Source organism: Hyperolius riggenbachi, chromosome 3 (assembly GCF_040937935.1).
Source record: "Hyperolius riggenbachi isolate aHypRig1 chromosome 3, aHypRig1.pri, whole genome shotgun sequence".
Classification (NCBI taxonomy): domain Eukaryota; kingdom Metazoa; phylum Chordata; class Amphibia; order Anura; family Hyperoliidae; genus Hyperolius; species Hyperolius riggenbachi.
This window is the reverse complement of record NC_090648.1, coordinates 350,057,157-350,070,270: the sequence shown is the minus strand read 5'-3', so window position 1 is coordinate 350,070,270 and position 13,114 is coordinate 350,057,157. Positions and strand designations below refer to the sequence as shown.

General features: G+C 43.4%; 1 protein-coding gene across 2 annotated transcripts in view; it reads left to right on the top strand.

The window, feature by feature from the left end:
- The window catches only part of UIMC1 (ubiquitin interaction motif containing 1), a 209,430-nt gene that overhangs the window by 189,709 nt on the left and 6,607 nt on the right, over window positions 1–13,114 (top strand). Inside the window, exons 13-14 of one of the 2 annotated variants that reach the window (XM_068277053.1) lie at window positions 672–702; window positions 12,765–12,975. In XM_068277053.1, coding sequence (XP_068133154.1) covers window positions 672–702; window positions 12,765–12,966 — 233 coding nt within the window. In that variant the 3' untranslated portion in view covers window positions 12,967–12,975. Of the gene's footprint in view, window positions 1–671; window positions 703–12,764; window positions 12,976–13,114 lie in introns of those variants that run through there. The other variant, XM_068277054.1, reaches the window with a different exon arrangement.

Below are 13,114 nucleotides of genomic sequence, written 5' to 3'. Positions count from 1 at the left end.
ATTTTTTTCTCCCCTGAGTTTTCTCCTAGCAGTGGCGTAACTTCAAGGGAGCAGCCCCTGCGGCCGCCGGAGGGCCCCGAGCTGTAAGGGGGCCCCAACTACTATTTCACTTCCTTTGATAAAGCAATCCATCCTTCAGATCAGGTGTTTTTTTGTAGCTACACTTATGGGTGTAGAGATTACAATGTCCACATTAAGAAGTTAATTGCCTGTGGGCCATTATATACTATATGCAATGAAAGGAATAGTCAGTCGTGTACCATACAGTATGGGCCCCACAGACCCGTCAGGGGCAAGTATAATTCAGAAGGATTTGTGATGATATTCTGTTGTGACATGTAGTGGAATGGTGAATTCTGTTGTTCTTCTGTACCAAATATAAAACCACTTTTACAGTCCTATTTTGTTTGCAACCATGGTGAAAATTGTAAAACCATGTGGAGGATTTGTTGTGACTGTCCAGTGTCTTAGTAAAGGACTTATTATAGGATGGAACAGCATGCTGTGGACTTCTGTTTCTGTAGACTCCATGTGATGGCTGAAGTCAGGTTCTGCTTCCTCTTCCTGTGTCTGACGCAGAGCAGGACTCTCCATGGCTTACTGAAGGTTTTACATACATCATATAGAACTGTTAATATGCTTTTCTAAAATGCTTTTTTTCTGTTTTGTAGATAATAGGGCGTTAGACATTTCATATATGAGGTGAGTAATCCGCAAGAATTTCTTGTAAATGTCAGTTTTATGTTTTCCTGATTCCGTTAGCGTCCTTTATTTCCCATAATCATGGTAACCATTCTTTTTTTTATTACATTTCCATTCTATACAAAGTATAGGGAACCATTTGTGAAGGTTTTTGTGCAAAATACCACTCCTTAGGTAATACTGAAGTGAAGGATGCTGCTGATAAAGGTGTGAAGTTGCTTCTTCTTCTTCTTCTTAAAGGACCCTTGAGTGTGCAGGCAAGTTGCCTGGCTCTCCTGCTGATCCCCTGCCTCTAATAATTTTTGCCATAAGCCCTGAACAAGCTTGCAGGGTAGATGTTTGCCTTGATTTGCTGCACGCTTGTTCCCGGTCGGTGATTCAGACACTACTGATGCATGAAACCTCAGCAGGATGCCAGGCAGTTGGTATTATTTAAAGGGATAGAAATAGGGCTGCCTCCATATGCGTCTCACTTCAGGTGCCCTTTGAAGTAAATCTTGGTGAACCAAAGGTGAACCAAAAAAGAAAAAGAAAAGATACTTATCTATGGAAAGGGAATGCTCTGGATAGCATACAATAGAGCTTTCCCAGCCCTTTCTCTGTCCCCTCGTTCCAGCAAAGTACCCTGGTGAAATTCTTCGACTGGCTTAGTCAATTATTTGTCCCTTCTCGGGCAGCCTTCTGAAGTACTCACCTCCTCCGAGCCAGAAGTACTTGTAAAGGCTACCCTTTTTCCACCTTCACTGTGAATGTTTACATGGTTCTTTCAATAAAAACATGGAAACAATTAATTTTTTGTGTGGTATTCGTTTAAGCAGACTGTGATTGTCTATTGTTGTGACTTAGATGAAGATCAGATCACATTTTATGATCAATTTGTGCAGAAATCCATGTAATTCCAAAGGGTTCACATACTTTCTACTGCTACTGTAAAGAAATATCATGCTATAGACTAATGTTAGAGCCAACAAATCTCCACAGCTCTACAGTGAAAATGCCTTGCGAAAATACAATAGTTCCACTTCACAGTTATGTAAACTTCACAAAAGAATCCTTGATTATCTGTAATCAATGTTCTCTTTGGGAAGTGCTGTAACATGCAGTATTGTTCTAAGCGGCATATTTATTGCTCTGTTATGAATATTTTCCATTATGTACCAAGTTCCATAGGTGATGTTACTTTAAAACTTTGAATGTAGAATAAAAAGCCTGGAAAATGTCCCTTACCTCATAGGCAGATGCTGAGCCACACATGTGGCCCAGGGCTATGCTCAGCCTATCTCTCTAACTCTAACTAGATATGGCTGCTGTGGAGAGCAGTAATGAAGCAGTCTGTGTTGAGCCATTTTCCTCTTTTAAGCTTTTCAAACTTAAATGAGGCCTGACAACAGTCTAGACGATCCAGTGTAGAAGAGGAATATGGTCCGGTACATTACTTTTTCTGGTTATTTATTTTGTATTTATTGTATGTGTTTATGTAGCATGGCAGTGCTATACAGAGAATATTAAGCCAATCACATAGCTGTCTTTCAGTGGGGCTCAGTTTTCTTGTCAATCTGGGGCTGATTTTTTTTTTCTATTGCCTGGAGTTCTGCCTTTTTGATTTTGAAAGCATTGTGCACTTTTTTTAAATTAATTTATGATTAGCATTTAATAAGCCAGGACTGAATTTTAATGGTGCCTCTTTGATTCCTATTTTTTTTTCTTTTTGTTCTTTTGTTTGTTTCCTCATGGAATCGTTGATCATGCTCTCCATGCTAATGTATGGACAAAAGTGTGTGTGTGCGTGCGTGCGCGCGCGTGCGTGCGTGTATAGAATATTAGTGTATGTTTGTATGGAGTTTATAACTAAGCCATACTGACTAAAGGTGGCCATACACCAGATATGACCATCAGATTCCTGTCAGATCTAATTTGGTAGGTATCAATCTTATGTGTACCACCCACTTGGAACAGATTTTCAATAGATTTCAGAATGAAATTTATAAGAAATCTGTTGATTTGCAGCATTGCATTGTTCAATCCAGTTCAATGCTGTGGACTGTTGATCTGCCACAGCTCTCAACCTGCTGCTGGTTAACCTAGATTTTCTGCTTGGACCAATCGATCTATTCGGCTGAAAAATTGGTTGAATGAATGTAACGATCGGTGAAGCACAGAGAGGATCTGATTACCGGTGATCTGCAGTATCACTGGGAATACAGATGTATACCAGATTATAAGTGATCTGCAGTATCACTGATAATCCGATATACTAGCTAACCTCTGTTCACCTGAGTAGAGTGTAGTGTTTGGTGTGACAGTAACACTTTGAGGACTAAGCCTCAGTGCAGCAAGGAGTACTGCACAGATTCCTTCCGCAGACCTGAGCTCTCCAAGACGGGAGGAGTCAGACTGACAGTAGGAAGGATGTCTGAAAGTGACCCTCAGGAGGAAGGGTCGCTAACAGAGCGAGGAACCGCCTCTAACGGTAAGGTCGGTTCTCGAGGTCGGACAAGCCAGGTCGTACACACATGGACAGATACAGTACAGGATCAGGAGACAAAGGCGGAGTATAAGTACAGGCAGGGTTCGGCAACGGGGTATCAGATATATCGAGGTACAGAATCAGGAGGCTGAGGCGGAGTCTAGGAACGAGCCGGGGATCGGCAACAGAGTATCAGAAATATCGAGGTACAAGATCAGAGTTCAGGAGGATAGTCAAGGCAGGCAAAAGTCATAACAAATGAATACAATCAAACTAGTACTTTAGCTATCAACAGAATCTAGCTAAGTGTAGGATTACAGCTCCAGCTGGTCCCGGCACACTTGCGGATCTGACTACGGATCTGGGTGCTCCCACATATGTGATCGCAACGCCAGACAAAGAGCAAGTGAACAGCCAGCAGTATATATACTCAAGGACCTTTCCAGGACCTCCCTAATTGCTGGACCAATGAGAGTTGTGGAAAATGTCAGCTGACCAGCCTGGTCAGCTGACTCACTTCTGGCTGTTATTTAAACTCAGCCTCTGTGCTCGCGCGCGTGTAAGTCTGAATCTTGGTGGACTATCAGTCCCAGCCACACCAGTACTGTTCTGCAATGTATCTAGTGAACCAAGTGCGGGAGCCGCCTCCAATGCGGATTCCGCCGTTACCAATGCGGATTCCGCCATTCCCAATACGGATTCCGCCGTTTCCAATACGGATTCCGCCGCTCTGCCTATGCGGCATGCGGCATTTTTTCCAGGGCTGTGGAGTCGGTCCGAAAATCCACCGACTCCGACTCCTCAGTTTAGGATTCCACCGACTCCGACTCCACGACTCCGACTCCTCTAATTTGCATATTACAATTTTGTTGATTAAAAGTATGTAACATGAAATTCTTCTCTTAACTGCCAACGCTTAGGAATTTTACAAGACAACTGAAGTGAGAAGGATATGTAGACTACTATATTTATTCCCTTTAGACTAAAACTAGTCCTTGGTAAGAGTACTTGTAAAAGGTACAAACCGGAACAAAGAACATCTATCAGGCCCTAGGCAATGTAACTGTGGGTACATGTAAGAATGATGTGCAGGTACTCTGCAGGGGAATGAGGAGATTGTAAACAGACAACACCTCTGTGTTCAATGTGCACAGCATTCTCAGTGGATTCCCTGCAGCTCTGTGGGGAGTGCATATGTAGAGTATAGTACTACTTTGTAACAAAGTAAACCTGAGACTGATGAAATTAAAGTTTTATACATACCTGGGGCTTCCTCCAGCCGCCTTCAGGATAATCAGTCCCTCGTTGTCCTCCTCCACCACCTGGATCTTCTGCTATGAGTCCAGGTACTTGAGCCAGTCGGGCGTAGTGCGCATGCACACACTCCGCCACCGGGAGCGTACTACACCTGTGCAGCACTATTGCGCAGGTGCAGAATGTTCCTGGCTGTGGGAGCGGCATGCGGCCGGACTGCGCTGACTGGCTGAATTACCAGGACTCCTAGCAGAAGATCCGGGTGGTGGAGGACAGCGAGGGACTGATTAGCCTGAAGGGGGCTGGAGGAAGCCCCAGGTATGTATAAAACTTTACTTTTCATCCGTCTCAGTTACCCTTCAATTTGTAGTCTCTAAAACAAAATTTTAATAACATATCAAATTATTTGATTTCATCAGCAAAGGGAGTGCATACATTTGCATAAATCAGCATCAATGCGGAATTATTTCCATCTCGTTGACCATCTCTATTAGTGACACGGCTACACATCAGGCTTTATACTTACAGCATAGATGTTATTTAGTATATATAAGAGATTCCTGTGTACACATCATATATACAGTCACAATCAGATATGTATATCTGACCTTAAAAATACGGGGACTGCTTTATTGAAGCAGCACAAGTAACTAATTTTGATTGGTTTATTTCATTTTTGTGGACAAAGCACAGCTATTACTGTATATATACTGTATATATACATTATTTTTAATGACTATTATCTGAGAAATAGAACATTTTATCATATTTTCTATTTTAATTACAGTTACAAATTCATTAGGAGTCGGAGTCGGTGCATTTTTTTCCCGACTCCGACTCCAGGCACCCAAAATTGCCCGACTCCACGACTCCGACTCCGACTCCACAGCCCTGGTTTTTTCCACGTTGTGGCGCCCTGCTGGACGCGGAAACAGCCGCCTCACCTTGAGAGGCCGCGGCTTTTCCGCGTTTCATTACAATGAACAATTGATCCTGCCACCCGCTGCATTGCTTTCTAGCCGATATCGAATGGAAAAATCGATTAGTGTACGTAGTTACTAGAAGACGAGAAAGCAAAAAATTGGGCTACAAATAGAGTAAAAAATACATTATACCCTTTCAAACATAGAGAAGATTGTCATAATTACCATACACTCACCTAAAGGATTATTAGGAACACCATACTAATACGGTGTTTGACTCCCTTTCGCCTTCAGAACTGCCTTATTTCTACGTGGCATTGATTCAACAAGGTGCTAAAAGAATTCTTTAGAAATGTTGGCCCATATTGATAGGATAGCATCTTGCAGTTGATGGAGATTTGTGGGATGCACATCCAGGGCACGAAGCTCCCGCTCCATCACATCCCAAAGATGCTCTATTGGGTTGAGATCTGGTGACTGTGGGGGCCATTTTAGTACAGTGAATTAATTGTTATGTTCAATAAACCAATTTGAAATGGTGCATTATCCTGCTGGAAGTAGCCAACAGAGGATGGGTACATGGTGGTCATGAAGGGATGACATGGTCAGAAACAATGCTCAGGTAGCCCGTGGCATTTAAACGATGCCCATTTGGCACTACGGGACCTAAAGTGTGCCAAGAAAATAACCATAATATTTTTATAGCGCTTTTCTCCCTGGGGACTCAAAGCGCTGTGACCCTGCATTATGCAGTCTCAAAGGCTCGGGAAAAGAGGTGAGTTTTTAGCCTTTTTTTAAAGCTGTCCAGAGAAGTAGCCTCTCGTACTGATTGTGGAAGTGAGTTCCATAGAGTAGGGGCTGCATAGGAAAAGGCCCAAGCACCAAATGTTAAGTGTATCCTGGGAATAACCAGCGTCATCTTGTTGGCAGAGCGGAGGGTGCGTGGAGGGGCATAAAGCTCCAATAGGTCCGCTGTGTGTTTGGGTCCCATGTGGTTTAGAGCCTTGAATGTTAGCAGGCAGATCTTAAAGTTGATTCTCCATTTTACTGGCAACCAGTGAAGAGTTTGCAGTACTGGGGTGATGTGGGGGGCATTGGCTAGGAGTCTGGCTGCAGCATTCTGTACTAGTTGTAAGGGGCGCAGAACCTTTTCTGTAGATCCGATGAACAGGGCGTTGCAGTAGTCTAGGCGGGAGGATACAAATGAATGAACCAGGGCAGGTAGGTCTTTAGCTGGGATAAGGTGTTTGATTTTCGCTATATTTCTTAGATGGAAGAAGGAAGACTTGACGACAGCTGATACCTGCTGTCTGAGTTTTAGATTTCTATCCAGGTTCACCCCAAGGTTTCGCACAGAGTCTTTATATTGTACGGTATCTCCCCCAATTGCTAGTTTGAGGTGGTGAGCGTTTTGAACTTTATCCATCATGTGTGGACCACCAACACCTCAGATCTGACAGAGTTCAGCCTCAGCCAGCTGGTGTTCATCCAATTTTGTAAATCCACTAGACACATATTTATGGATGCTGATGGGTCTTGGGTGCCAGGCTTGAAGGACAGATACAGTTGTGTGTCATCTGCATAACAATGTTATCCTAGGCCATAGTTCTGGATTATTTTTCCCAGTGGGAGCATGTAGACTCCAAAGAGTAATGGTGATAGTACAGAACCCTGTGGAACTCCATAGGCAAGTGGCACTGGATTAGAGTAGTGAGTGCCCAGACATACTTGCTGTGTCCTGCCAGATAGGAAGGTCTGAAACCAGCTAAGAACAGTACCCCTTAGGCCACAGTAATTCTTCAGTCGCTGGATTAGTATTTCATGATCCACAGTATTAAATGCTGCAGACAAGTCAAGAAGAATCAGATTGAAGCAATCACCCTTGTCCCTTGCAGTAAGAAGATCATTCATTACTCGGACTTATGCCGTTTCAGTGCTGTGCCTTTTCCTGAATCCTGACTGAAAAGTATCAAAAATGTTGTTATCTGTAAGCCTGGCTTCTAGCTGGTTGGCGACTGTTTTCTCGATAACTTTTGATAGGAATGGTAAGTTCACCACAGGTCTGTATTTGGTCACAGAAAACTTCCTCCACACCATTACACCACCACCGCCAGCCTGCACAATAGTAACAAGGCATGATGGATCCATGTTCTCATTCTGTTTACGTCAAATTCTGACTCTATCGAGACTCACCAGACCAGGCAACATTTTTTCCAGTCTTCAACTGTCCAATTTTGGTGAGCCGTGCAAATTATAGCCTCTTTTTCCCATTTGAAATGAAGATGAGTGGTACCCGGTGGGGTCTTCTGCTGTTGTTGCTCATCCGCCTCAAGGTTGTGCGTGTTGTGGCTTCACAAATGCTTTACTGCATACCTCGGCTGTAACGAGTGGTTATTTCAGTCAGAGTTGCTCTTCTATCAGCTTGAATCAGTTGGCCTCTGACCTCTAGCATCAACAAGGCATTTTTGCCCACAGGACTGCCGCATACTGGTTCTTTTTCCCGTTTCACACCATTCTTTGTAAACCCTAGAAATGATTGTGTGTGAAATCCCAGTAACTGAACAGATTGTGAAATACTCAGACCGGCCCATCTGGCATCAACAACCATGCCATGCTCAAAATTGCTTAAATCACCTTTCTTTCCCATTCTGACATTCAGTTTGCAGTTCAGGAGATTGTCTTGACCAGGACCACACCCCTAAATGCATTGAAGCAACTGCCATGCAATTGGTTGATTAGATAATTGCATTCATGAGAAATTGAACAGGTGTTCCTAATAATCCTTTAAGTGAGTGAATAGTATACATTATGGTCATGGTGCATTTCCCAATGCAAACTGAATCATAATTGAAAATACGACATAGCAGGTGATGAAACTAAGCTATATTTTGTGTTTTTGCTTGATTTGATGCCAGCAATGTGTTTGGAAAATGTTGGTACAGGGACAGGGTGAACCACTGTTGCATCACCACTCCTTTTAACTACAATACATGCATATGTGACTTGGTATCTTCTTAGTGAAGTAAGCAAGGCCTTGTCTATGGAGGGCAGCATATGTTGCTGCAATACCTGATATATTGTTTAGCATTATTGGTGCCTCCCCAGCTGTACAAGTTACCCATGCCTTGAGCACTTGTGCATCCTCATTACATTATAGAAGCCAGCATCTATGATGTAATGAGGATGCACTAATATCAAGCTAGATGGTCCTTCTCTCCATTTACCCCAACAGTGCAGCATCTTATGATTTCCAAAAAGAATTAGACATTTTGATTCATTAGTCCACAGAACATATTTCCGCTTTGCCTCAGTCCATCTTGAATTAGCTTAACCACCTTGTCCTTTGCTACAGTATATCTACGTCAGCTGTGGCTCTCTCCAAGCCACAGCGACGTAGATATACTGACCTGCTTGCAGCCCTGTTGTGCAGGAACAGGTGCGCTTCAGAGCGCACCTCCCGGCACTAACAGCTGCAATACTAATTGGTGAAAGGGAAAATGTTCCCTTGTAGCCAATTAGTGACCCCTCCGCGGATGAACGATCACCGCTGTAGCAAACAGCATGATCATTCATCTCTCCCCCTCCGTGGTCGGATCTGCTAAAAAAATGATAAGAAAGTAGTCTGACTCACCTTTTCCTGTTCCAGCGATCAGCCTGCAGCCCGAGGCTCCGATCCCCGCTCTGCACGCAGCCCTGTGATGCTGAATAGCCGGGTCCCGGCTTGATGACGTCATCAAGCCGGGGCCCGGTAACCGGCATCACAGGGCTGCATGCAGAGCGACGATCGGAGGCTTGGGCTGCATGCTGATCGCTGGAACGAGATAAGGTGAGTCAGGCTGCTTTCTTATCATTTTTTATAGCAATCTGGCCACCGAGGGGGCTGCCTGGGGGGGGCTTCTGGCTGGGTCTTATGGGGGTGTGTGGACCCCTGGTGGGGGGGTAAAATGTGCAGCTGGGGGGGGGGGATAAAGTATGAGGGGCCGCATTTTTTTTTTTCAAATGTATAATTTTATACTGGGGGCAGATCTGGCTATAATGGTGGGGGGCCCTAATCCTGGGTGCACCTGCAAATCCTGAGGGCGCATCTGGCTATAATGGGGGACCACTATTCCTGGGGACACATATGGACACATGAGGGGCAGCAATCCTGGGGATACATCTATCGATCTATGCTGGGAGGTGCCAAACACAGAGGACACATTGGGCTATACTGGGGGGACTGATATTGGGGACACATCTGGCTATAAGGGGGGTCTGATACTTGGGACACATTTTGCTTTCAATACTGGGAGACATAATACTAGTGACATGTTTTTATCTCCTGTGGTACTTTTTATTTTTAAACTGGAATTGATAAAAACTGAGAAAAAATGCATTTTTTCATTTCCCCCCTCTTTTTCCCATTAAAATGCATAGAAAACTTTTTTGGTCTAGGGATAAAATACCCGCCAATGAAAGTCTAGTTTGTCCTGAAAAAAACGATACCTAGATCCGTTAGGTGTCATGAGTAAGGATAAAGTTATGGCTGATTAAAAAGGGACACCGCTAAAGTGTCAAAACTGCTCTGGTCAATAAGGGGAAAACAAGGTCTGGATGCGAAGTGGTTAAAGAGACTCTGAAGTCTTTTAAAAATCCTCTTTTTATTACAAAATCCTATGTAACATCTTAGCCCTACCTAAACCACTTCATCCCCGCTGCTGTAATATAACTAAATCCCCCCAAACTCCCCGGGGGGGGGCAATCCGGGCAGCGCTTCCGTGAGAGGCAGAGCTATGAGCCGCAGCTCTGCCTAACAGTGCGTCTATCAGCCTGGATCGTCGCCTCCCCCCACCCCTCTGTCTTCCTTCACTGAGAGGGGCGGGGAAGAGGTGGAGATCCGCCACTGATAGACGCAAATGGAGCCAGATCTGCTGCTGAAAGCTCTGCCTCCAACAGCAGCAAAATCCACGACCAAGAAACTTGTGGATTTTGCGGGGTAGAGGGAGGGGGGCGTTGGGGGGGATTTAGTTCGATTACAGCCGTGGGATGGGGCGTTTTAGTTAGGACAGTAATGTTACACAGGATTTTGTAATAAAAAGATGATTTTTAAGTGACTTCAGTGTCTCTTTAAGGCTTAGCAATGGTCCTCAATTATGGTTTCTTCTCTGTATGTTTTTAATTTTAGTTGTTGGTACAGAAATATAATGTGTTAAAGAGACCACTCTACTGCACAGGCGACTTTCTCCTGCCCAGTAGAGCAGACACGACTGGAATTGGCTATTTCCGCCTATTTCCGAGCCGAGAGCCTCTACTGCGCTGGAGAGGATATTTACATGGCCGTTGTTTGGAGGGGCCTGCGAGACCACTGTGGGACAGTGGATAACGGGGGGAGCCTCAACAGGATCCAGAGCCTATCCCTCTCCTGAGGTGAGTATATTCCAGGGAAATTTTTTAGTGTTACAAATCCTCTTTAAAGTGACACTTAAGCCAAAAAAAAAAAAAAATGAATTTTACTCACCTGGGGCTTCCCTCAGGGCAGCTGATCGGTGCCCTCACCGTGTCCCTCCGATCCTCCTGTCCCCGCCGCCGGCTACTTCCGGTTTCGCCGTCACCGGCCGTCAGGCTGGGAACGCGAGTGATTCTTCGCGTTCCCAGCCACAATATCGGCCCCTATACTGCTATTGCGGTCTTCCTTGCCGCAATAGCAGTATAGGGGGCGATATTTTGGCTGGGAACGCGAAGAATCACTCGCGTTCCCAGCCTGACGGCCGGTGACGGCGAAACCGGAAGTAGCCACCGGCGGGGACAGGAGGATCGGAGGGACACGGCGAGGGCAACAATCAGCTGCAGGGGGCTGAGGGAAGCCCCAGGTGAGTAAAACTCATTTTTTTTTTTCGGCTTAAGGTTCACTTTAACAGGTTTTTGGAAGTTTGCGTATGTATATCAGCGCCAAGGAAACAAAGTGGCCGCTGCTGAAAGAAGAACAATCTCCAGAGTTCACAAACAGGTAAATTATATATGATCAGTGCAGAGCCCAAAAACAAAAGACGAGTCTTCAACAAAGAATAAGAGCAAGTAAATCTCCACCACAATAAATATCAAGTTCATATCACAGCTCTGCAATCATAGATACCTAAAAAAAGGAAAGAGGCTTACCAGCTGGTGACAACCCACATTATAAGGTTGTATCAACGAATTGGTAGGACATCAGGAAGCAACAGTCTGTCCAGGATCCACCAATTCAGCAATAAGGTTTTTGGAAGTGTTTGCATTAATACAGTGATTTCCACAACAGAATCATGCATGTTTCTACCTGATAGCCTAAAGATTGCCTCTATCCAATATTGACTTTTATCCTTGTCCCTTGTATACAGAGATTTATGTGAATTGTTTAATATTATACACTGTACATGAGGAAATTCTTAACAAGAACATTATTCCTAACTTGTTGCACTATTTTAACATTGCATAGGATTTTTTTTGTTCCCTCATCCCACATTTGTAATAACATATCACTGGTATCCCATTACAAAAAGAGCATGTGTACTATTTTAAAATGAAAATATATTTGTATAATTTACATGTAATCCCATTCTGTTTTTATTTACTTTGAGTCAAGGTGGTCATACACTCATCATTTTTTTATTTTTATTTTTTTTACTGGATTATTTGCAGATTCGATTTCTCAAAAAGTCAGATCAATCAATTTTTTATCCATTTTAAACAAAATTGATTGAAATAATTGATTGGACAGGATGGAAAATTTAAAACAATCGGAGGCAGGGCAAGAGAATTAATGGCCTATAGCTTTGCACTACACCGAACAGTGCAACTCTGCAATGATCGATTTCCAATAGATTCCCTGCTGGAATCTATTGGCAATTGATATGCAGTGTATCAATTCCTTTTGAATTGATTCTTTTTGGAAAGGAATCAATCGTTTTGGAACATTGGTTGGAAAAGTGTATCGCCAGCTTTAATAGTTTGCACATTTGCAAGAAAAATAAAGGGGATTATTTTTATTTTAATAGACCAACAGTAAGTATGTTGTGCCCCGACAAGGAGGCATTTTCTTAAACAGTTTCTGCTGCCCACAGCAGTCATGTATCATCCACTTAATCCGTATAGGAAAAAATAATTTGGTAAAGTGCTACAGGAGCATTCACTGTCTGAGACAATTCTTCCCACATACAGTAGATTTTCATAAAATGGGTTCATTACATCAGGATATGCAAAACATGATAAATTCCATAGTTTGGAACAGGAGTGGTATTCATTAAACAGACTTGGCATATCTTTGTTCAGTAAGGCTCAGATTCCTGTGAAATGATTAATCATCAATAACTGACGAAAAATGGATTTAGCTTTTGAACGTCTATCTTTCCAATCCTAATTTCATATAGATATACAAGTGACATTTCTTCCCTTTTTATGTTCAGCCCTCCAAGAGAAGAGCATGCTGATAACTTCACTTCAAAGCAGCTGTCCATTAGTGACTCCCCTATCAGATCATTTGTCTCTATCTCAGAAGCCAAAGATTGCCTGGTAGACTTCAAGAAGCAGCTCAACCCTCGTCCAAGCCATCGACCAAACAGAGGGGGATACAAGCACAGAGGCAAAGGGAGGAAAAGGAGGATGTGACTTTAATAGGTGATATTTAAGTGCACCTGTCATTTTGTAGCCAACATGTGGTAAAAAGTGTTGTTTCAATCCCCATACAGTAGAGTGCCACAACATTATAATTGCCTTTTTCAATATCAGTTCTAAGTTTGGGATTGGTGAGGAGAAA